The sequence below is a fragment of the Pelodiscus sinensis genome, chromosome 1 (assembly GCF_049634645.1).
Source record: "Pelodiscus sinensis isolate JC-2024 chromosome 1, ASM4963464v1, whole genome shotgun sequence".
NCBI classification, from domain to species: domain Eukaryota; kingdom Metazoa; phylum Chordata; order Testudines; family Trionychidae; genus Pelodiscus; species Pelodiscus sinensis.
This window is the reverse complement of record NC_134711.1, coordinates 93,731,948-93,754,786: the sequence shown is the minus strand read 5'-3', so window position 1 is coordinate 93,754,786 and position 22,839 is coordinate 93,731,948. Positions and strand designations below refer to the sequence as shown.

The window sequence follows — 22,839 nt, the reverse complement described above, 5'->3', positions numbered from 1 at the left end:
GACTCTGTACTGCACCAAATGTAAGCAGCACAAAATCTGGTTTTAAAAGCAGGGAAATGTTTCTTTTCTCTAGAAAGAATTCCTGAAGTGCCCTAACGAGTCCAACTTAAGACCATAACATCAGAGGAATCTGCAGACCTGCTGGATTTGGGATTTCACTTGCACACATGTGAGGGCAGCTGTTCTTGTTGAGTGCTGTAGTGAGAGGAGAGCATCAGCAGCCCTAAAACAACTTTACACAGTATTAGGTTAGTACAGTTCTGTGGGTCAGGAGATAGGATTAAAAAGGGGGAGAACTTGTGCGTGGCAGATGAATACACACATGCAACAAACACACACAAATATGAATTTAATAACTGGCATGCATAGTGGCCAGTGCGCTTGAGTTACGGGTATATTCAGAAAGATAGCATCATCTCCCTGGAGTGCTGTATTGTAACACCAACCTGAGTGGCTAAGCCTCCTAATTCTAACACAATACAGTGAGTTTCTCTCAGTTTCCACATGATTGCTTAGTGTGTGGAGCAAAGAGAAAAACTAAAAGGAAATACACCCCAAGGCTTATATTCTATGGAATCAAAAAAGCTTCATACACTAAGACCCCACTACAGGAATAGAAAGGAACAAGTGCAGAAAGATTCAAGGCCCAAAATATGTAAGACACAGACTAGGAAAGCCCTCAGCTACTTTGTCCACTCCCCTTTGGATTTCCATGAAACACATAGTGGCTTGCCACAGACTGGAATCCTCTCAGGTTAAGTAATCCTGGCCAAAACTGCCACCACTAATTTGTCATGGGTTTTTTTTGTTTTTTTTTTAAGGACTTAATCTTTACCCTTTCCTGGAAAGCTCTACTCTACTTTGCAGTGTTCACTTGCACACCTTTAACTATGTTAAATGGTTATAGTAGACATGCCTACTGTTTCCAGTAGCTGGTACGAAAGCTACATGCTACACAACTTAATTATCTAACATCTCCCTGTTGCACTTCCTCCACAGACTCCAGACAACAATTCTCTCTCACAGCAGGCACTCAGCAACGCACATGAGCTTCTATTCTTTCCTCATAGGCTACTAAATGCCACTGCCTCACCCTGCCAGAGCACATAAGCGGACTCCTATTCTCATTCCTTTGGCTCTCTGGAGCTTGTATTAGTCGATGAAACACAGAGCTCTTCCCTGCAATGCACTGTAGATGGCTCCTAATATGGAAGAGGAACAAGAGGATTGGCAGCAGCTTGTGTCCAGGGTCAAGGCTCACATCATTCATTTCTATTAAAAAAAGCAACAAACCATTCTTAGTGTCCGGGTGAAGTTTACTGGTTTAGGTTAACCAGTGGAGCTGGAGCAGCTCCCTGACTGCTGCAGGAAGGTGGCTGCTCCAGCCCTGCAGGGGGACCTGCCATGGACAGGGGCTGCCCCAGCACAGCCCCTGCCTGCAGTGGGCCTGGGCACCCTGCAGGCAGGGGTTGCTCTGGCATCCCATGGAGCAGCGTCTGTCTGTGCTGGGCCTGGTGATAGGGGGAGGGGGTTGCAGGCAGGGGCTGCTCTGGCAGGGCTAGAGCAGTCCCTGCCTGCAGGGGAAGGAGAGAGTGCCATTCCAGCTGGGCATTCCACTCCCTCATCCCCGTTTATGTTTAACTGGTTAACCAATTAAACAGGATTTTACATCCCTAATGGGAATAACAAAGGCATGGAGAAGCTAGGAAGCACTCTGCACTGGCATGCAGATCTACAGTGCTTTCCCAACAGCCAACTCCAACACTGAGCTGGTAACGCTTAGTATTGCTTTGCATTGCCAGGCAGGAGACTAAAATTCCAGTTCCTATGTTGCATTCACTGGGTGAATGGGTCTTGGGACAGCTCAGTGTCATAAAGGTTATTTATATGACTCTCACTTGACTTGCATCAGTCTTCGGTTCCATTTCTAGTCATGATCTGTCATTGACTAGGTTTGCACTGGCCATGTGCCATATGAAGTGAATTCAATGTACTTAACCAAGCTTACACTCTTCCTTCTGTACAGTTGTGAGACAATCTATTTATCTTGCAAACACCATAGTTCAAAGCAGATCTCAAGGTCAAGACCAATGCTGTCATCAGTGCACCCAAGACCCATCACAGAGACATGGGTGCTACTTGCTGTGCATCCATACACGCTTGAACTGGCACTGTATCAGTCCTTCCAATCACTAGCATTAAATTTGCTCCACATTTATAGGGAGAAAAAATAATCTCTTTCAGCCAAGTACCTAACTACAAGAAAAATTGAAAGCATTAGCAGATTAAATCCACCCCTTTGCACCGAGGCCTCTCACCATAAGGCTCTTTATTAGGAAGTTAAATCTTAGCAAGTGGCTTAAGGGGTGGATAAAGCTTTCCCTGGGATAATCTGCCAGCATGTTGTCCAGTTTCTTTTCCAGGCTATGGGAAGATGAAAGTGAACAAGGAAGAAAGTTGTTCAGCCAAAAGGTTGTCTTCTGCATATGTCCACATCTTTGCTTCACCTATACACCTGGCCATTTTCAAAAAGCCAAAATGTCTTCCCCATCCATTATCTCCTTGAACTGGGATATTTCATGTGTATCTACTAATTCTAATCCTACCTATAATTTCAGCCTTCTAGTGCATGTTTTCCCCTTTTTTTTTTTATTGCCCATTAACTCAAAGTAGTTAACACAGTTGTAAAGGCAGGACATCCCCAGAATGGTTGGTGTAGGACTATTGTTCAGTCACAAAGCTTATGAAAGTCACCATAAAGCATTGCTGCAGGAGAGGCGATATTTCTCTCTTCATAAAAACAGATTTATTAAGAGAGCATATCTGAAGGAAGGTTGGTGCATATGTGAACACTTTTCATAATTCTCTCACTTTTGGGGTACAAGTTGCCCGCCTCTGATATAAGAGTGACATTATCTATAGAAGTGTTTCCCAAACTTTTTGGCATCATGCACCCTTTTTGATTTTTGAGAAACCCTTAGGTCCTCTCCGCCAATAGCAGCAAAACTTGTTGAGCAACAAACACACACACACCCATGATCTATAGGCTTGTGAGACATTAGGGATGGAAAAGAGCCATCAGGTAATCTAATCTAAAAATAATTTCAGGAAAAGCACTATATGAACGATATGTATTGTTTTCCCACTCTGCAATGGCTGTGCGTACCGTAAGAGATCCATTCTGTGTGCTGGGCGTGTTCGTGCTCTGCTCTCCATGCGCCTGCGTACTTCCGTAGAGTGTCAGATTGTGCTCGCTGGTCTGGCCTGCATAGTCCTGAGTGTGTGGCACCCCGTACTCTGTGGGGATCCCATTCTGTGGGGGTGGTGGGAATGGGATTGTGGTGAATGGCTGGACCATTGCATCAGGAGTGGCTGTTGGCTCCTGGTTACCCTGGAGAAAGGGAAAGAAGAAAATGGATTTAATATCTACAAATGATGGACTAGCACCTCAATCTAACAGCAAGCAGGTGTGCAATCCAGCCCAGGTAAATATCCAATTCGCCGTCACTAACTTCCACCCAAACACATCCTCCATTGTGTTTTATACAGAAAGGAACACTCCTTCTCCCCTGAGAGCAACGGATTCTCATTTTTTGAAGTCTGCTTTGGCAGCTTTGCTGATCCTAGGTAGAATGAAGGTGTCATATTTGTGACTGAGGACCTACACACCCTTGAAATATCACAAGCCCTAACTAAGCCAAGCCAGGTGTATCTTTGGAAGCTGACTGGTCTGCATCTCCTTCTCAATCCCAAACTGTAGAACAGAAGGCCCTGACTTTTCCTGAGTGCTCTCTGTGTTTCAGTGTAGGCTGGCATTAGTCCTCATGCCTATAAAATGCCAGTGTGCTTAGCTGGCGCACCCCACTTCTCCAAGCTTCTGTTAGGATATTTTTTGTGATCATCTGCATCCTCATGACACTCCTCCCCCTACCCCCGCCCCCAAGGCAGCACATCAAGTACCCCTGCCTAGGACAGAACTTCTTGCTTCTATACACCAGTAAAAGCAAAAAGCAGAGATTTGTGTTCTAGGACAGATCTGTGCAAAACAGATTACCCAGTTACCCAATTACTGGAATTCATGCTTCTTGCCTGCTCCTCAGAAGACAGACAGGAGCCACGGGGAACTGAGAATTGAGACTACAGGCCTGCAGCACTTGCTCTCTCCCAATCATTAGCATCGCTACCTTCAAACAAGGCACTAATTATACTCCTCCCTCAGCTCAAGGCATCCCACAGAGATCTCTGTGCTAGGACAATGGGCTTTTTAACAGCTTTTGGCGCTGTTTGATGCCAACTGGTTGTCTATTAAACAAATACTGCACCAGACAAAGGGTATCCAAAAGAGGGTAAAAATCCCACGCTGCCATGCCTCCAGAGGACCACTCTGCCCAACTCTGTAACCACTATGCCCAACTGTCAGGGCTCAACATATCCTCAGAAAAGGGAGAAAAGCATGGCTGGAAGAACTCAGTTACCTGGTGTAAAGGAAGATTGCTCCATAATACTCAAGTCTCTCTAACCTTACAAGACTAGACTACTGCTCTGCTTCTATTACACCCTGCACCCGACCAGAAAAATCCAAGGAATAATCAAGCTGTTGAACAAGCCGTTCAACTCTGTCAATGTACTGTAATCCTGATTTTAAATTTCATCTGCTACTCCAAACATGGGTCCTCCTCCCACAACTCTGAAGTAGAAAAGACTGTTGTAATAGTGCTATGCTTAAATCAATGGACAAAAATGAAAACTAGTTTTGTCACTAGATGAGGCAGAGGAACCTCTGTTGGGAAGGGATTCACCAAGGGGTAATTGCTGCAGGAAGTTATAAAGTAGTCTTTCAGCTAAGAATATGGAGACACTGAAGGGAGCTCCACTGAAACGGGACAAATCTTTCAATCCATTTATCAAAATGCCTGCAGCTCCCATTTCAGGGTGAATGAAACGATGATAAATTCAATGCACCTCCAGCTAACACCGGTCATTCAGATATTGGCTGAATCCCAAATTTGTTCTGACACTAGTATATCTGGCCTGTGTCCCCTGCAGGCCACATGATCATGCAAGACTGTAGCTGGGAAGGTGAGGGAAGGGCATTCAAAACCATTTAGCAGTGCAGAGCTGCAGCCATTACTTACTGAATCCCTACACAAAGCTGCATAGAAGCGCTGTTGCTTGCAGAAAAAGAACTCTTATCAAGAGGCCTTATCAAAAAAAGAAAAAATAGTAGGCATAGTCCAGCCCAGTACTGCCAACTGTCAGCAGCAATGCAGCCACAGCACTGTTAAATTCATAGACAGCGCTCAGACATTTTTACCCCATGCCAAGAAAATGGCTGCACCACTGTTGGCAGCTACTAGAATATCACTATAATTTTTTTCAGTGTAGACTCACTCAGTGCATCATCTGTACTATGCAATGTTCCCCTCAAGAACCAAGAAGAATGGTAGCCTCACCATGCTTTCATCTCTATTCCAATTGGTTTCCCAAACCTGACAAGATTCCTGTCTTTGCCTATTTAGTGAAATGAAACAACAAGCAAGTTTATTTTTTTAATGAAGATAGGCCTGAAGACTTTATTTTTAAATGAAGATTTTAAATAGACACCAGCAACTAAATTATGCTTTGGCCTAGAATTTTTTTAAACAGGTCATCATGAAAGAGAAAGATTATCATATCAGAATATTTAGAGAAAAGTAATGTTAATACTCCTTCAGTTTATTTATTGTGAGTATTTAACAGCTATTTATAGTTGGTTTCCCTGTTTCCCCCTGTTCAGGTCAGTTCCCCATATCTGTAGGTTTCTCCATTTTTAAAACAGAAGCAAAAATAGAATTACAAAAATTGGCAGCAGGACTCTGGGGAAGGTGCAGAATCTGAAACTAACAACTTATTTATTTTTCACTGGACCAGCTTTCACTCTAACACTGAAAACAGAATGCTAATTAGATTGATTTTAAAAACAAGTCGGACAAACACCTGTCAGGGATAGGGTTGCCAAGTGTCCAGTATTCTACCAGACAGTCCGGTATTTGCGCTCTCTGTCTGGTAAAAAAAAATCAGAAAATACCGGACACGTACAATGTCTGGTATTTTCTGATTTTTCCAGCTGCGCACCGGACAGAAGCCTGGCGCGGGAAGCGGCTGGAAGGTGGGGCCACGATTGGCGCTGGGAGCCTGTGATTGCAAAGAAGCCTGGAAGGGGCGGGAGGAGTAGCTGGGAGTCCCAGCCACTCTCCCTGCCCCCGCCAGGCTTCTGCACAATCACAGGCTCCCAGCTCCAATCGTGGCCACACCTCCCAGCCTGGGAGTCCCAGCTGGGAGGTGGGGCCGTGATAGCCGCTCTGGGCGCAATCAGAAGCGGGGGCGGGGGGAGTGGCTGGGAACGATCAGTGCTGGGAATTCTCTACAGTCATTTCAGCTGCAGGATAAAAAGGAGTTCTCCTAAATTCTTCTATAGCCTTAGCTTTAGTGGAATAGAAAACAATGAAAATAGCATGCACATTTGCACAATTACTTCTAAGCCTCTTTTCATAGAGATGGTGTAGGATGAAGGCTGTTTATAATAAAGTTAAGTATTAAACATAGCATGTGTGTTCGTGGCAGTGGTTTTTTTTTTTTTTTTGCTTGACAAATTTCTAGCTCGCATGTTTGGTATTTTTTGGGAGACCATCTGGCAATCCTAGTCAGGGATAGTCTAGGGCAGTGGTCCCGAACCGTTTGGGGTTGCCGGGCGCCAGGGGGCGTGGCCGTTCACCCACCGGGCGCCCGGGGGGGGCGGGGCCCCCCCATAGCCGCATTCCGGGGCCGGCGCTCTCCCCTCAAGTGCCGCGCGCCCGAGGCCAGCGCTCTCCCCCCCACTCCCCCAAGCGCCGCGCGCCCGGGGCTGGCGCTGGCGCTCTCTCCCCCCCCTCCCCCAAGCGCCGAGCGCCCGGAGCCGGCGCACTCTCCCCCAAGCGCCGCGCGCCCGGGGCCGGTGCTGGCGCTCTCTCCCCCCCCCCCCCCCCATGCACCGCGGGGGGTGAATCCGTGGTGCCCCCGGGGCCGGCGCTCACAGTGCACCACACGCCCGGGGTCGGCTCTGTCACCGCGCATGTGCCACGTGCCCGGGGCCAGGCCAGCCCTGAGCACTTGGCGGGCGCCGAGAAATGCACCCGCGGGCACCGTGTTGGGGACCACAGGTCTAGGGCTATCTCAAACTTCATTGCATGGTGACCCCCTTCAGACAACAAAAATTACTTCATGATCCTCCCTTTCCTGGGGGAATGGGGGGAATCAAAGCCTGAGCCCACCTGAATCCCTCCACTCCGGACAGGGAAGTCACAGTTAAAGCTCAAGGGCTCAGCCCCAGGCAGTCCTATAACCTTAGTCCTGCTGCCCAGGGCTGAAGTCCCTGGGTCTTTGGCTTCAGCCCTGCACACTGGACCTTAGTCTTTAGTCCCAGCAAGTCTAAGCCAATCTTCATGACCCAATTCTAAGGGAGTCTTGGTGCACTTTGGAGTCCCTCACAACCCACAGTTTGAGAACCATTGGTCTAGGTTAGTGTTTCTCAACCAGTGGTACAAGTACCCTTAGGGGTACTTGAGAGAAGTCTGGGGGGTACATCAACACAATTAAAATTTGGAGAAAACTTAATTTTTGTTTTAAGTTTTACAGCGCTTTATTCTTTTTGTACTTTTTACACCCAAAAATTTCATCACCTGCCCAGCTATGATTAAGTCGTTTAAACAAATGTGTTGCAATGTTAGGAAAAAAATGTGTGTCTTTAAACTGTAGCTATTGGGGGTACTTAAAATTTTTTAAGGAGGTACATTATTAAAAAAAAAAGATTGAGAAACACTGATCTAGGTTAACTTGGACCCTGCCACTGCACAGGGGGCCAGACGTATCTCTTCCAGCCTTACATTTCTATGATTCTATGAATAAGACCTATTAGGTCACACAATCTATCATTCTGATTGTGCAGGATTGTTTTCTCCAGGACATATTCTATTATTTTATTTAATCGCATTTCAAAATGACCCAAGGAGACTTATCCCACAAACGTAATCTAATTTCATTTTCAGAGGTTGTTTCCCTCAATTTAATTTTATTCCATTCCTCCCATCTTACATGTACTTGTTCAATGCTACATAACAACGTTCCCACTTATAGTCACTCTCAACATTTTAAGGGTGAAAATTCTATGTCTATTCTATACATACAATATGATAGGGACTAACTTAGCTACAACAAGAGAGATCTTGGAGTCACTGTGGATAATTCTCTGAAAACATCCACTCAGTGTACAGCGGCAGTCAAAAAAGCAAATAGAATATTAGGAATGATTTAAAAAGGGATAGAGAATAAAACAGAGAATATCTTATTGCCTCCATATAAAACTATGGTATGCCCACATCTTGAATACTGCATACAGATGTGGTCGCCTCATCTTAAAGAAGATACACTGGCTTTGGAAAAGGTTCAGAAAAGGGCAACAAAAATGATTAGGGTTTGGAACAGGTCCCGTATGAAGAGAGATTAAAAAGACTTTTCAGCTTAGAAAAGAGACTAAGGGGGGATGTGATCGAGGTCTATAAAATCATGACTGGTGTAGAAAAAGTGAGTAAGGAAAAGTTATTTATTTATTCCCACAATATAAAAACTAGGAGTCACCAAATGAAATTCCCAGAGGATGTGGTGAAGACTAGGACTTTAACAGGGTTCAAAAAAGAGCTAGATAGATTCATGGAGGTTAGGTCCATCAATGGCTATTAGCCAGGATGGGTAGAAATGGTGTCCCCAACCTCTGTTTGTCTGGAAATGGGTGACAGGAGTGGGATCATGTGCAGATTACCTGTTGTGATTCCTCCCTCTGGGGTATCTGGTATTGGCCACTGTTGGCAGACAGGATACTGGGCTAGATGGTCTGACCCAGTATGGCCGTTCTTATGTTATGTCCCTTCTAGCCTTAGTTGATACTTAGACAATACATATATATTTAGCTCTTGATCACACCTCATAAACTCAAGTATGACCATTTTTACTTCTCTTCTCTGAATGTCCTAACATTTTTCAATCAATTTCTGGTGATAAATACAGTACAGACCAGAGGAGACTGTCCCAGAGCCACATGGGTTTATTCTGCTGCCACACTATTGCCAACTCATTTTTAGTTTGATGTTTCTTACTATATTTCACCAGTATTCTTATCCACATTACTCCTTCCCACTGAATATTTGTATTTCAGATTCTTCTTCTTCTTCAGATGTATTTACTTGCACATTTTTAGTTTAAACTCATTATTCTCTGCCCATAATTCTAATTTAGTTGGATCTCTTTGTATTATTCTCTGTCCTCACTAGGAATACCTCCTATTACACTATCCATAAGTATCATTATTGTCCTGTTATCATCAGACGGTTAGTGAACTTCACGTCTTAATAGTTGTTCCATTATTTTACTATTACTCATTCCTAGCACATACAGAACACTTTACATCTTTAAACTACAGCACATAGTACAGGGAACACCATCAAGACCTGAAATTACATATCAAATACAGCAATTGCCAGGATTGGGCTCCTCACTTTCCCTCCCAACATGTAAAAAACAAATCTCACAGCAGCATTTAAGCAAACTGATTCTCCCACTTCCCAAGTCTGAACAAAATAAAGACATGCAAACTTCCTGACAACCACGAACAGGAAGAGAGATGTGGATGGATGGACTGAAACTGCATTGCCTACCCATCCTCTCTACAATCTGGCTCTGTCTGGAGGGTCTTGTCAACAACAGAATGTTTCAAACTCTCTTCTGCAGACAACAGCCGCCATCCCAGACTAGCCAAACAGGGAAGTGTTGCTCACATATAGCAACAAGCCCTCCAAGTGCAGTGGTAGCTTAGCAAACATAACTAAAGAAAAAGCAGTGTAAGGTAGTGTACACCCTGCAGTACAGAGTAAGAAAAAATTCTGCTTTCTTCCCCTAATTCAACCAGGCAGGGATTCAAACCAACTCTCCTCACAAAAGAGATGAACAGATTCCTGCATCTGATTCACCAGCACACATCCACTTGTGAAGACCTCACTCCCATAAAGATATGGGGAACATCTCTCAAAGCAGAGTCTCTGTTCAGAAATGTAATTGAGACAGTGGCTAGAGCACAAAAGGGACATGGGATTCATATAACTAGATGCAGGGGCTCCATTTACAGCTTGCACTTAGTCCTCTTGCCTTATAAGATGTGGCCTGATCTAGTGCCTAGCTCTCTGGAAGCCTATTGGATGGAACTCAAAGAACAGTCACCTCCTCCCCAATTTAGAGCTTGTCTTCACATCATTTTTTTTAAAACCAACGTAACTAAAATTTTAAAAATCTGATTTAGTTTAATTGCTCAAACCCCATGATGGCACACTTGCACCAGCTCACACTGGTATTGCTTACAGTTGCAGATTTAGTTAAATCATAGTAAAAAGTGGGCATAGATTAGTCTTTACAGAAATGTAATACCTAATAAAGATGTGGAGCCTGGGACATTCCTTTGAATATTTATTAAAGTACTTAATTCGCCACTGAAATATTAATTAGGTAAATTCCTTTGGCAGTCAGCAGGTGGTGATCCAACATCATGACACTGAAATGGAGCATAACTACTAAAAAAATATGGGCCTGGTCTAAGCACATTTTTATACTAGTACTACCATTTTGGTCAGTGGTGTGATTTTTGTTGTTGAAATAGTACAAGCTATAGGGTGAATACATTTACGCTGGTACAACTACGCCTTACACCAGTACAGTTCATGCCCCTTCCTGTATGAGGATAAGTTATCCCGATTTAAGCACATTTATACCTGTGACTATCCTAGGGAGCTTGCACCACTTTAACTATACGAGTATAATTGAAGGAGTACAACTTGTGTGTTTAGAGAAGCCCATAAAAATGTCATACTGGATTAGATCAATTGCCTACCTAGTCCAGTACCCTGTATGACAGTAGACAGCATCATCCGCTTTAGGAAGGTACACAGAATTTCTGTGAATAACCTACCCTTGGAGGAAGTCTCCTTTTCCTCTCAGGTAATGGTTGGTTGACTTATGTCCTGAGAAGTAATAGGGTTTAAAAAACACCAACCAAGCAAAACAAAAGAAGCCACCAAGCAAAAGTCAAGGCACTTTTCTCAATTGTACCGTCTATACTAACCTTTTTACTTGTGGTAACGGATTGTTAACTTGAGGTAAATACACATTTGTAAAGACTAGTGTGTTCCATGCAATAATTATTTATTCTTTACTTCTTTGCCCTGGAGAACAGACTAGACATGGAGAACAAACAGAACCTGGATCTAGAAGACAAGCCCACAGAGGAAGGCACTAAGCACATGACAGCTTTCCAATCTACTGATGTTGTCTACAGAACTGTTGAATTAATGGTAACGTGTGATAGGAATGAAGCCCAGTGTTATACTTCCTGTCTTATGGATTAAGTAATGGTGAGTAAAACTAATTAAGAATCTGACCATGCAGTTCCTTGGTGAAATAAGCTAGGAGGTGTTTGCCAGAAGATGATCTTCAACCAGTTTCTTCTTGAAGAGACAGAAGCAGGACACTTCCTTGTCAAAGTCTCTTTCTTTTTGGTGTGAAGTCAGAAGTAAAATATCTTAGCAGAGGAGTCCACTAATGCAATCCATGCTTTCAAATTTCACTACTTGTTAAAGAAGCCAAAGAAAGTGCAGAGTATTTGTGGCATAAGCCAGCTACACTGCAACAAGAGAGGCCAGAGATTGTGTCTGCCTCCATAAAGGTGACACCAACTCTCCCGGTCTCTTCCTGAAATTAGGGCCTTGGCCAGGAGTTGTTAATAGGCTGGGAGTGTGCGGGCACTCAGGACGTCAGCTCTAATGGAGGTGTGCCAGAGCTCACAGCTTCAGCTCTGCAAGGTGTTTCAATCCCCCCCATGGCTCATACAAGGCTGAAGCCCTTATTTCAGGTAAGCTTCCCATGAGGCTAAAACCCCATCAAAGATGCACCAGGATTCAAAGCTACAGTCCCACCGGATGCACACTGAGGCTCATGACTTCAGCCCCGTGGGACCGTGGGAGGGAAGTGGGGAGGAGGAGAAGGTGCTTCAGTTCCAACAGACCTTTTATGGGGGCTGAAGTGCTGATTCTTGGTGACGCTTCACCCCAAATCCAGGTGTGCTTCCTGTGGGGATAATCCTCCACTGAAGACATGCTGGGACTTAGACCTTCAGCCCTACTGGAGGCTCTCTGGAACCAGTGCTTCAGCCTGGCAGAAAACACAGCAGGGTTCCCAAATGTCCGAAACAGAACATCAACATTAGCTGCCCGTCGCAGGAGAGCCATAGCCTGTCATACCTCAAAGGCTGGTATAGGGGGCTCTGTCTGTGAGGTGGAGCACTTCCCATATAAGGGCATGTAAATTACTGATCTTCCCCTGCTCGCTCCACCCACTGCAGTGAAAGATCAGCCAATGGGCTGACTTGTGGTCAGGCCTGCTCTCTCCACCCATTGCGGCAAAAACCAACCTATGGGATGATAAGTCCTCAGGCAATAAAACAGGCAGGCAAACCCCCCCAACTGGGGATCACATCGTGTCAACGCCTGGCCTGATCACCCAGTCGCCTTGCACCCCCCGCTCTCGAGTCTTTTTGAGCGTACCTTGAGTTGGTCGACCTGAGTGGAGACAGTTTGTGAGCATGTGGCTGGTACTCGTGTTCCTGCTGTCTTCAGAATCGGTATAACCCCTCTCCCCCACGATTATCCCCATCCCAATTGATTTTTGAGTTGCCCTCATTGCCTATCAAGTAAAAGTAGTTTAAGAGTTATTGTGCTAGTTCTTCTAATAGTGGTTGTTAAGGGTTTTAACTGTTCTTTGTGTAATATAGTGTAAATAGTTAGACTTATGAACAACACCAGTGTGAATTCGACTGTTTCTAAACCCTGGGCAGTTATTGGGAATTATTATGATTTAGAAAAGCCTCAGGGAATTGTTTTATATTGTTTGATGATTTGTTTGTTTTTCATTCTGATGATTGTCTGGCGCCCACGCATGTGACTAAGTTTACAGTCATTAGGCACCAGAGTCCTCATCAAAATAAAATCAGTTTTTATTTTTTTGAACTTCCAGTCATGATCTCATTCTTTCCGGCATCCCTTCGAACCTCGTGTATTGCGGGGACTGACACCAAACATTTATCCAGCTCCAATCTGGTGCAGCTGAAATTAAGCCATGATGGTAGGAGCCTGGATGCCTGGGGCTGACAGCCAAGTAGCCCTTGGAATGCTACCTACCACCCCAAGCAAAATCTAAAATGGCACCTCTGAATTATTCACAGACCCTGCAATGAAAATGTCCACAATCCCAGCCAAGCTGCTGAGACTGCATATTTCCCATCTTGGGGACACCTCTTCTGATTGGGAGCCAGGGAAAAAACAATCTGGGCTGATGCAAGAAGCAGGTGGTGCTCTCTGGCCGTGCCCTCATCAAGTGCCATTTTTACAGGAAAAAGGAAAGAGTTCAGTGACTTCCAGCAGCTCTACTCTTCCCTATCTTCTACCCTTGGGGCAAGGAGAAACTCTTGTGCGTCTTCCTCCCTGACTCCTTCAGCCTCGCTGGGAAACACACTGGCACTCAGGGCTTCAGAGTGAAGAAGTGTTCCAAGAACTGCAAAGTGAGCCAAGGTAGTCCCACCTCCAGTGCTTTCAACTGTGCAGTCAGTGTGTTTAAAATGACAAAAGAGGAAAGTTGACACTGAAAAACATGTATTTAAAAAAAAGCAAACTGTCCCTTATTTTGCCAAAGGGTCGACCAGTGTGTTTAATTGGTAGAGGCTGTGGCTGTTGTTAAAAGTGGGGTCATCAAATGGGACTACAGAATGAAGCACATGAATATTTGTATCTGTTTGACACTTTATCCACGTACTTTCTCAAAGTCTCAGGTAAATTTAATCTTTCTTGGAAGTTATTTTTAGGTTACAAAGTGGTTTGATTTTATTTTTCATTTGTAGCTGTAAAAAAATATATTTTGCATTGCATATTGCAGGTATATCGCATGGCATAGTACGTGGTCACTAAATAGTGGCATTTGTGGTGTGAAAAAACTTATCTGGAGTCCAGACCTTGACTATATCTTACCAAGACATTTTGACCTTGACAAAAAAATAATTGACTATCCCATGCCTTGTCTATACACAGGCTGGCAGAAGCATAACTAAAGGTGTGGTTTTTGAACCAGTTTGGTTCATTTTTTGTTAACCAGGTACAATTTGTGTGTAAATATTCTTGTTTTAATTTGAGGTTCGCTTATACATATAATTTTTAATTGGATTAAGCTAACCCAAAATAATGCACTCTTAAAATGATAAAAAGAAAGCATCTAGCACAAACTTGTACTCGTTTAACTAAACCTGTTTAAAGACCCACCTTAAGGTTATTTAGTGCAAATACATATAGAGAGAAAACTTCCTGATTCAACATTTGAATGTATCTTCCTATAAATTCTGCACTATTCAAACCCAATCAAAATATAAGCAGGAGACTTAGGCTCTGTCTACATTGGAAAGGTTGGCAACAAAAGTGCTGTTGATATGCAAAAGTTGCAAAAATTGAAAACTTGTCAAACCTGTTTTTCTGCCACCCACTGTCGACATATCATGGCCATGTTGTTAGCTCCACTGTCGATGGAAAGGGCAAAGAAATGTGGATGGCATCACCGTCAGGCGCTAAGCACTGGGACAATGCTCAACATAGCAGTAGGAATTTTGGGAACATGAAAAACATCCAGTCAGTCACGTCTTTGCTTCCCAGCCCTCCTTGGGCTTCTGGCTTACTTTCACGCCACTTTGTCCTTGCTGCAAATTCCAGCATCTGCTGTGAAAAATCATGGATCCCAGACTTCTCTCCCATGTAGTGTTCAATGTGCTTAGGACATCATGCATTGCAGGAGAGCTACTTATGTGAGTAATAGCAGAGGACAAAGACTTGGATGTGGATGACAATGTGAGTGACAGGGATAGCAGCAAAGTGGCAGCGCATTGGGCTCTCATGGATAAGCTGTGTACAGTAGGGATTGCACTTGTGCTAAGGAAGTGAGTTATGGGATCACACTGTCTTGCAGGTGCGGGATGAAGATCAGTGGGTACAGAGCTTTAGGATCAAAGCAATCTTCCTGGAGCTGTGTGCTGAGCTGGCCCCTGAACTGCGGTGGAAGGACATCTGAGCGAAAGCTGCTCTCTTAGCAGAGAAGCGCGTTGCCGCTGCTTTGTGGAAGCTGGCGATTCCCAATTGCCACCGTTCAGTTGCAAATCAGTGTGGAGTGGGGAAGTCCACCGTCAGGGTAGCACTTCTGCAAGTATGCGAGGAGATAACTAGCATGTTGCTGCACAGGACTGAGACTCTGGGAAATGGGCATGACATAGTGGCTGGCTTTGCTGAAATGGGCTTTCCAAACTATGGCAGGGCAATTGATGACACACATATTCTCGTTATATGGCAGCGCCCCCCCGCCTCCAACTGCATCAGTCATAAGGGATACGTCTCCATGGTAATTCAAGCACTTATGGATCACCATGGGCATTTCACAGACATAAATGCGGGGTGTGGGGAAAGGTGCCTGATGCACCATCTTCAGCAACAGTGGAACAGGAAAGCAGCTTGCTGGGACTTTCTTTCCAGACCAGAAAATTATAGCGAGGGATGTGGAAATGCCCATAGTGTACCTGGGTGCCACGGCTTGCCCCTGACGGCCATGGCTCATGAAGCCTTACATGGGGCAGCTAGACAGCAGCTAAGCCAATGCCACATGGTTGCTGAATATGCCTTTGGCAGTCTGAAAGGGAGATGGAGGGGTCTCTATGGTGGGCTGGACCTTTCAAATGATCATACCCTCAAGGTAGTGGCCGCATGCTGTTGCTTACATAATTTGTGTGAGAGTACGGGTGAAGTGTTTGCCTGCGGGTGGAACAATGAGACATAGTGCCTGGACACACAGATAGAACAGCCAGACACTCGAGTTGTTCGAGGAGCCCATAGGGTGGCTATCAATATCAGGGGGCTTGGAGGAACCACTTTGACAATGAGGATGCTGACATTTGTGTGTGCTGGGGTTGCTTCTCTACCTCATCCCACTGCTTATCCTGAGTGAGGCATTCCCATCCAACCCACGGGATAATTTCAAGCTTCCATAGGGGCCAGAGCGATTAGTGTGAGTTGTGTCACACAAATTCCAGCCTGCACAGCAACTTACCCTGCATCTTTTCCCTTGTGCGTCTGTGCCCTTCTGTCTGTGCGTCTCTTCCCTTCTGTCATGCTCCACGTATAGTTGCTGGGAGTCCTCACAAACATCAGAACTTGAGGACAATTCCTCATTGCCTGGTGCACAGATTGTTACCAGATTGAGCTTCACCTCCCTCGTCTGCTTCCATCACTTCATCAATAACTCCTGTCTCCTGTTTCTGACTTTGCACTATGGGAAGTATCCATATTCTCCTTGGGTGTGGATATTGGGTCTCCATCCAGGACTGCATCCAGTTCTTTATAAAAACAACATGTTTTGAGTGCAGCACCAGACTGGCTGTTTGCCTCCTTCGCCTTCTGATACACCTGCCAGAGTTCCAAAATGTGTGACCATGCGTGTCCCACTTCCTACAAGTCACTTGCAGCTGTGATTGCAATGATTCTTTATCCCCACACAATGATAAGATCCAAGCACTCTGAGATGCTCCAAGCAGGAGAGTGTTTTGAGTAATAATCACCTCTGTTTCCCAGAAAAAACGCCATGAGGACTGCTACACAATGAGCCAAACACCAGGAAACGGATTTTAAAGTTCCCGGGGCATGCAGGTGGGAGAGGGACATCTGTTTTCATGGCTGCAAAGCAGTGGAGTTAAAAATGCTGGCCAAAGTGACTAATCAGGCATTGTGGGAAATATCTTGGAGTTCTTTAAACTTGAAAAAAAAAGAAAACCTACTGTAGAATACACTACATGATAGTAAAATAAAGTGAAGCAGAGACACAAAAGTCCCTTGTGCAGGTGTAAGTTTTTTGTTGCCAAAACTAAACGTTTGTTACAACTTTTGTTGCGTTACAATGTGAACACTCTCTGGATTTTGTCTCTAAAAACATTTTTGGGTGAAAAAACTTGCCAGTGTAGACAAGGCCTTAACATTTTTGCATGTACTCCAATGTTCAGGGAAGCCCACAAAATCAGAGAAGTCAATGAAAAGGAACAAAAAGAATCACTTGTTCTTGCATATTTTAGTCTTGCAATATTTTACTCTCCCATTTGCCTCAGATGGCGGGAGGGGGGGTTGTTTTATTTTTTGGTTGGGCAAGGAAAATAAAAATTCACTCTCTCATTGACAAAGGTATTTTGTATCTGAACAAGAGAACTGTCAAGAAAATTGTGAAAGAATGCCTTATTTAGCATTTCTTTTATATGTAGGTCTCTGATATCTAATAAAAACATAAGAAAGGAGAGCTAACCTAAATTATGTAACTCCCTTCTCCCCAGGATAAGTCCTCGCATACCCATCATATCAGCTCAGATTCAGACACTCTTCCTTTTTCCTTCTCCTCTTTTCTGGGGAAATGTCAGGAACTAATAAACAAACGGACAAACATCTCATTCCTGTCTGCAGCCCTACTACCTCAAAATCCATAGTGGCACGGTGTTGCTCAAACTCTATTGGTCTCTCAGACCCTTAAAGCAGCTTGGTGGCCAACTGGGAAACGAGACAGAGTGAGCAAAAGTGGGAGCTTGTCTCTGTACATACAGGAAGGAAGGAAGCTCTTATGCTATTCTCAAGAAACCCATATGAAATTGCTTTAGACAGGGGACTCTCCAGCCTTCGATACTTCATATGGAAATAGAAGCCTCTTCTGAGTAGCTTTCAGATGTCACGATGGAAAAAGATAATTCAAGTGCCACCACCTACGCACTTGGGACATTAGATAAAGTTTATTTCAGTAATCATGTAGCCACAAAAAATGTATTGGTTATATGGTTACTAAAATACTCCCCAGGGGGTGGGACTGGCAGTCAGTGCAATCTTGGCTCCTGGCCCCACTCCCAGGGAGCCCCTTCAAGTGACGGGTGGCAGAGCCGGGCCGTGAGGGGAGCCGGTTTAAAAATTGGATCTCTGCACAGACCAGCTCCCGCCTGCCACTTCTGATACAGAGGCAGCAGTGGGGGGAGGCAGCAGTCCCTGTCTGTGGGAGGCCAGAGCTCCCTGTGAACAGAGGCTGCTCTGGCAACCCATGGAGTAGCCTCTGTTTGCAGCAAGCTCGGGCCCACCCTGGACAGAGGCTGCTCTGGCATCTCACCTGCTCCCACACTGATGCCCATGATACAGAGGCAGCACTGCAGGGCGGGGGGAGGAGGGTCTACAGAGACAATGCTTGTGGAGAGCTAGGTTTTAAGCTAGCTCCCCCTGAGCACTGGTTCCCAACTGTTGCCTCTGTGGGAAGCAGCAGGGTGTGGGAGACAGGCAGCTCTGCAGGAACCAGCAGGTTTTGGGAGTTGGCTAATACAGAGGCAGCAAGGAGGTGTGTGTGTACTCGTTTTGATTAACCAGTAAGCCTAGGATTATTGTTATTGTTTAATTGTTTAAATGACTATGTGCTAACATCCCTACTACCCACATTTGAAACTCCAAAGAGAGGCCTTTCAACTATCTCATTAATATAGGATTCAAAATCAAGAAGCAATATTTACCATTTACATGTTCATACTGAGAGCATAACTGCAGTCCCACCTAAGGATGTTAAATATCGGTTAATTTACTAATTGAATAGTCAATGGAATTTCCATCGACTACTCGACAGGCACTTACACGTGACTTATTTGAAATGTACAAGAGCCCCAGCAGGGGCGCTTGTGCATTTCAAAGTTGGAACTCCATGTGGAGCCCGAGCCAGTGGGACTGCCCGCTGGCCCCAGACTGCACGCAGCATCCCAGCTTTGAAATGTACAAGAGGCCCCAGCAGAGAGTCCCGCACTGACCCCGAGGCTCCATGCAGCACTGCTGCTTTGTAATGCCACACAGAGCCCTTACCAGGCTGTGTGTGGCGCTGCTGCTTTGAAGTACCCCCCCCCCCCTTTGCTGCCTCTATCTTATAGAGGCAGCAAAGAGGGGTGGGGGGGAAGTGACTAATTGATTCAACTATCTGATACGCATTTACTTATCGGATAGTCAACTAGTCCTTAACATCCTAGTCCCACCTGCAGCCAGTCACCTATCCCAGATGCCCTGAAGAGTTGAACTCTACATACCTACCACAAAGCCCCATACCAGGGAAAATGGATGGACTCAGGGGATTTGAAATGAGATACAAAACCTTTTGTCTCTATAACACTATTTCAAAATGGTTCTTCTTGTTGTTCAAAATCTGTCACCAGTTGTTCAGTGGGGTAGGTACAAAGAGATGGGGGAACATAAGGGTCCTGAATTCAGCTTTAACAACTCTGTTGTAATGCGTGACGGTGAGTCGGGGTTCCCTGCCGATCCTGCACTCCCGTAGCAGCAAGAACAGACTCCGGCAGCCAGCAGAACAGAGAGGATTTATTGCTCCTCAAGGATACAGCACAGCATAGACATGATGTGGTTACAGGAGTCAGGGCCAGTATGCCTCAGACCCTTTGGGTTAGGGGGTCCCTTGCCCCACCTAGACCCTCAGCCCTCAGCTTCGGCTGTTTCCTTCATGTTTCCCAGCCAGCAACTGCCTCGCTCCCAGACCCTGCCCCCAAACCAGGTGTTTGTCTCCACCTCCTTCCCTTTGTACTGCCAATACACATGTGGGGTGAGTCAGTGGGAATCATACATCACAGCACAGGGGAACACCAGGTTACAGAGCAGACAGCACCCCCACTACATCACAGAATGACAATGTATACACGTGTTACCAAAATTAACTCTCAGTTTTGTCCTTCATTGGCTTGTATCCACAACACAAAAACATAACCACAACTGCTCCCTTGCTAACACTTCAAGCACAGGGCAAGGACTGACTAAAACATGGAAAGCGAACACTACTCAGAGTTAGATGGAGAGCTTGCACTGCTACCATATCTGTTCCATAAACAAGAGGTCTTCAGCACTCAAGGCTGTCCCTCTAGTACTTTTCACCAGCACTAAACTGCATTGGATAAAAGGAGACAGGAGAGAATACTGAATTGGTACTTGGGCAATGTGGATTCTATTCTGAGCTCTACCACTGGCCAGCTGATGAACCCCAGGCACCTCTGTGCCTCAGTTCCAACAGACAGACAGAAAGAAAGAAAGAAAATGATACTGACCTCCTTTGTAAAGCACTGTGTAAACAGGCAGATATTACCAGTGCCACAGTATTATGAATTCTTTTGTTTGAAGGCTCGGACATTTGTTCTCATCACAGCAGCTGTCTTTACACTGGGATTTTTCAGGCCCGTAATTCACAGTAGGTGCAGTCCCACTCATGAGAGCACCAATGGAAGCTATAGTTCACAGAAGGTGCCAACATATACATGCATTTTTACCATCTAATGGTGAATAACATGGTGGTAAAAATGCTTGAGCTCATCTGAGCCTTGTATACCCAACAGAACTCACTGGTGCTAGCCTTGGTTTTTCAGAACACCATGAGGATGTATAGGTCTGAAAAATTCTGAGAGAGACAGGCAAAAGAAATTTGAGATATGAAATTTAACCCCTGGAGTTTTTTTTAAACACATTGTAGGGAAGAAAACCAAACCCCTCCTGCTGTGGGAAAGGAAGAAAAGAGGGATGTTTATTTTCAAGAACCTGAAAAACAGCAAACACCCTGACAGTCACTGTTCCCAACACTAATCAACCTCGATTCTCTTCCTATACACAAATACAAGTTTTCAGTGTTTAAATGGACAGCTTAATCAAGAGGCTCTCAGTACCTGTGGAAAGACATCCTCATGGATATAGTCAAGATTTGAAAAATATACATGTACGTTTAACACTTACTAGCCAAGAACTAAGCCTAATCATCAGGCTGAAAATACATGTGTGCTCTGAGTCATACCTTCCTCTGCCCAGTCTCCCAGTGGTAACCTCCCCTGATGAACTCCAAAACTCTGGGTCTACTGCTGCTGAACTCTACTTCAACCATCTCACCTACGAAATCTATTTAGAGATGTAATAATGTAGTCGATTAACCGATAAGCAAAAGCTTATAGGTTAATGCTATAGACTATACACATTCCCCCCTCCCTCCACCCATTGCCAGTAATATTTTTAGCATGGCCAGCAGCCCGGCTCAGTCCTGGCTGATGCCAGGTCCAGGACATACCCCTGCTGCAGCTTTGCATTTAAAGTGTATTAGGAGCCAAGCAGGTAGGCAGCAAAACTCAGTTCTGGCTCACGCTGGATCTGGGAGCTCAGACCCTTCTCCCCCCTGACAGAGGCTGCTGCCACCTTCCTCTGATACAGAGGCAGCAGCACGGGGTTATAGGCAGCCAAGCAGTGAGAAGAGCTGGTTTTTCACAACTGGCTCCCCTCGCAGACCAGCTCCCGCCTGGCACCCCGCACTGCTGCCTCTGATAGAGAGGCAGCAGAGCGGGGCGTCAAGGGGCTCCTCGGGAGTGGGGCCGGAGCACACTGGTTGCCAGCCCTATGCCCGGGGACTATAGAATAGGCAAGTAACCAATAAGAATTCATGAGGTTAATCTACTCAGTTAATCGATATTTAACATCCCAAAATCTGTTGTGACTGGCACACCCCAAAAGTCAATTTATGCTCCTAAGGGGTTTCCAACCACTTTACGTTGACTTGCACAGAAACCTGCTGGAGTGGTTAGGAGGGACCCCATACAGAAGCAACATCCTCTGCTGGGATGTTTGGAAGCTTGAGGTTTCCTTTCCAGACCAGAGTCTTAATCACCCAGCACAAGGAAGCAGCAGACTGAGGATAAAAGGTTCCCATACATGAGCCCATTATTAGAGAGACAGATAGAGGGCATGCCACCGGTGGCATTCAGACTGACTTCCAGACCCTCAGTCCACAGTTTCCCCAACAAAAAATATTCCGAGTGTGGAAATGGGAGTGGGGAAAGGAAAACTCTTTGGTGAGATGATGTAATAGTGCTGGCAGAGGCCACAAGTTGGGCATCTGGTTCTGGGCAGTGCCACCCATCCCAGATGTGTCTGCTCCAAGGGGTAGGAAGAATGGCAGTCCCATCCCCCATCCCCCCCTCCCCACCAGCACCACCACCACAGCCCCTTCCTTCAAAAACAGTGACTGGAACACCCATCCCAGTTACCTTCGTAACAGAAGTAGCCAGATATCCCAAAAAGTGGTCACGGAGCTAGCTCTGCAGATTTAGAAAGACATCACAATAAACACTAGAGGATTTTTTTTACAACAGATTAAATCCTAGAGAAGCTGGTGGCTTTCCCCCAGAAAAAGTCCTACTCAGTGTAAGCAAGTGGATTTTTCAAAGCCTTGTCTACTGCCCGCAGTGCAATGGGCGTCTCATGAAAGCTCTCTCAAACTGGTCTCCTCTGGAAAAAATTGCGGAGATCCATTTGCAACCAGAAGCCAGTCTTCCTTGTCTCTTTCTCTACAACTTAAAGAGGAAAGCAGGGTGGCTCTGACAGCAATACTGAACTATGCAAAGCAACTGCCTACATAGTAATTTTGATGGTAGGGTGGACATAAAAATTAAGGACTAAATCAAAGCCCAAATGTCTTATTTCACTTATGTAACAAAATCCATTCTTTGATTCCCTGTTCCTGTGGCCAGCAAAATATGCCCCTTTGCCTACACTTCCTTTCCCCAAATCCAGCATCTCAAGATGAAAACCAAGGACATAGCAGCAGTGCTGGCTTAGTTAC

The 22,839-nt window shown here is 45.2% G+C and overlaps 1 protein-coding gene across 19 annotated transcripts in view; it reads right to left on the bottom strand.

Annotated features, from left to right (window-relative positions):
• The window catches only part of RBFOX2 (RNA binding fox-1 homolog 2), a 273,572-nt gene that overhangs the window by 64,058 nt on the left and 186,675 nt on the right, over window positions 1–22,839 (bottom strand). For all 19 annotated transcript variants that reach the window (XR_012906290.1, XM_075937907.1, XM_075937889.1 and 16 more), the window contains one exon: window positions 3,167–3,391. Coding sequence is in view for 18 of the 19 variants with exons in the window: in XM_075937907.1 (XP_075794022.1) it covers window positions 3,167–3,391 (225 nt within the window). In the remaining variant the exon portion in view is untranslated. The remainder of the gene's footprint in view (window positions 1–3,166; window positions 3,392–22,839) is intronic.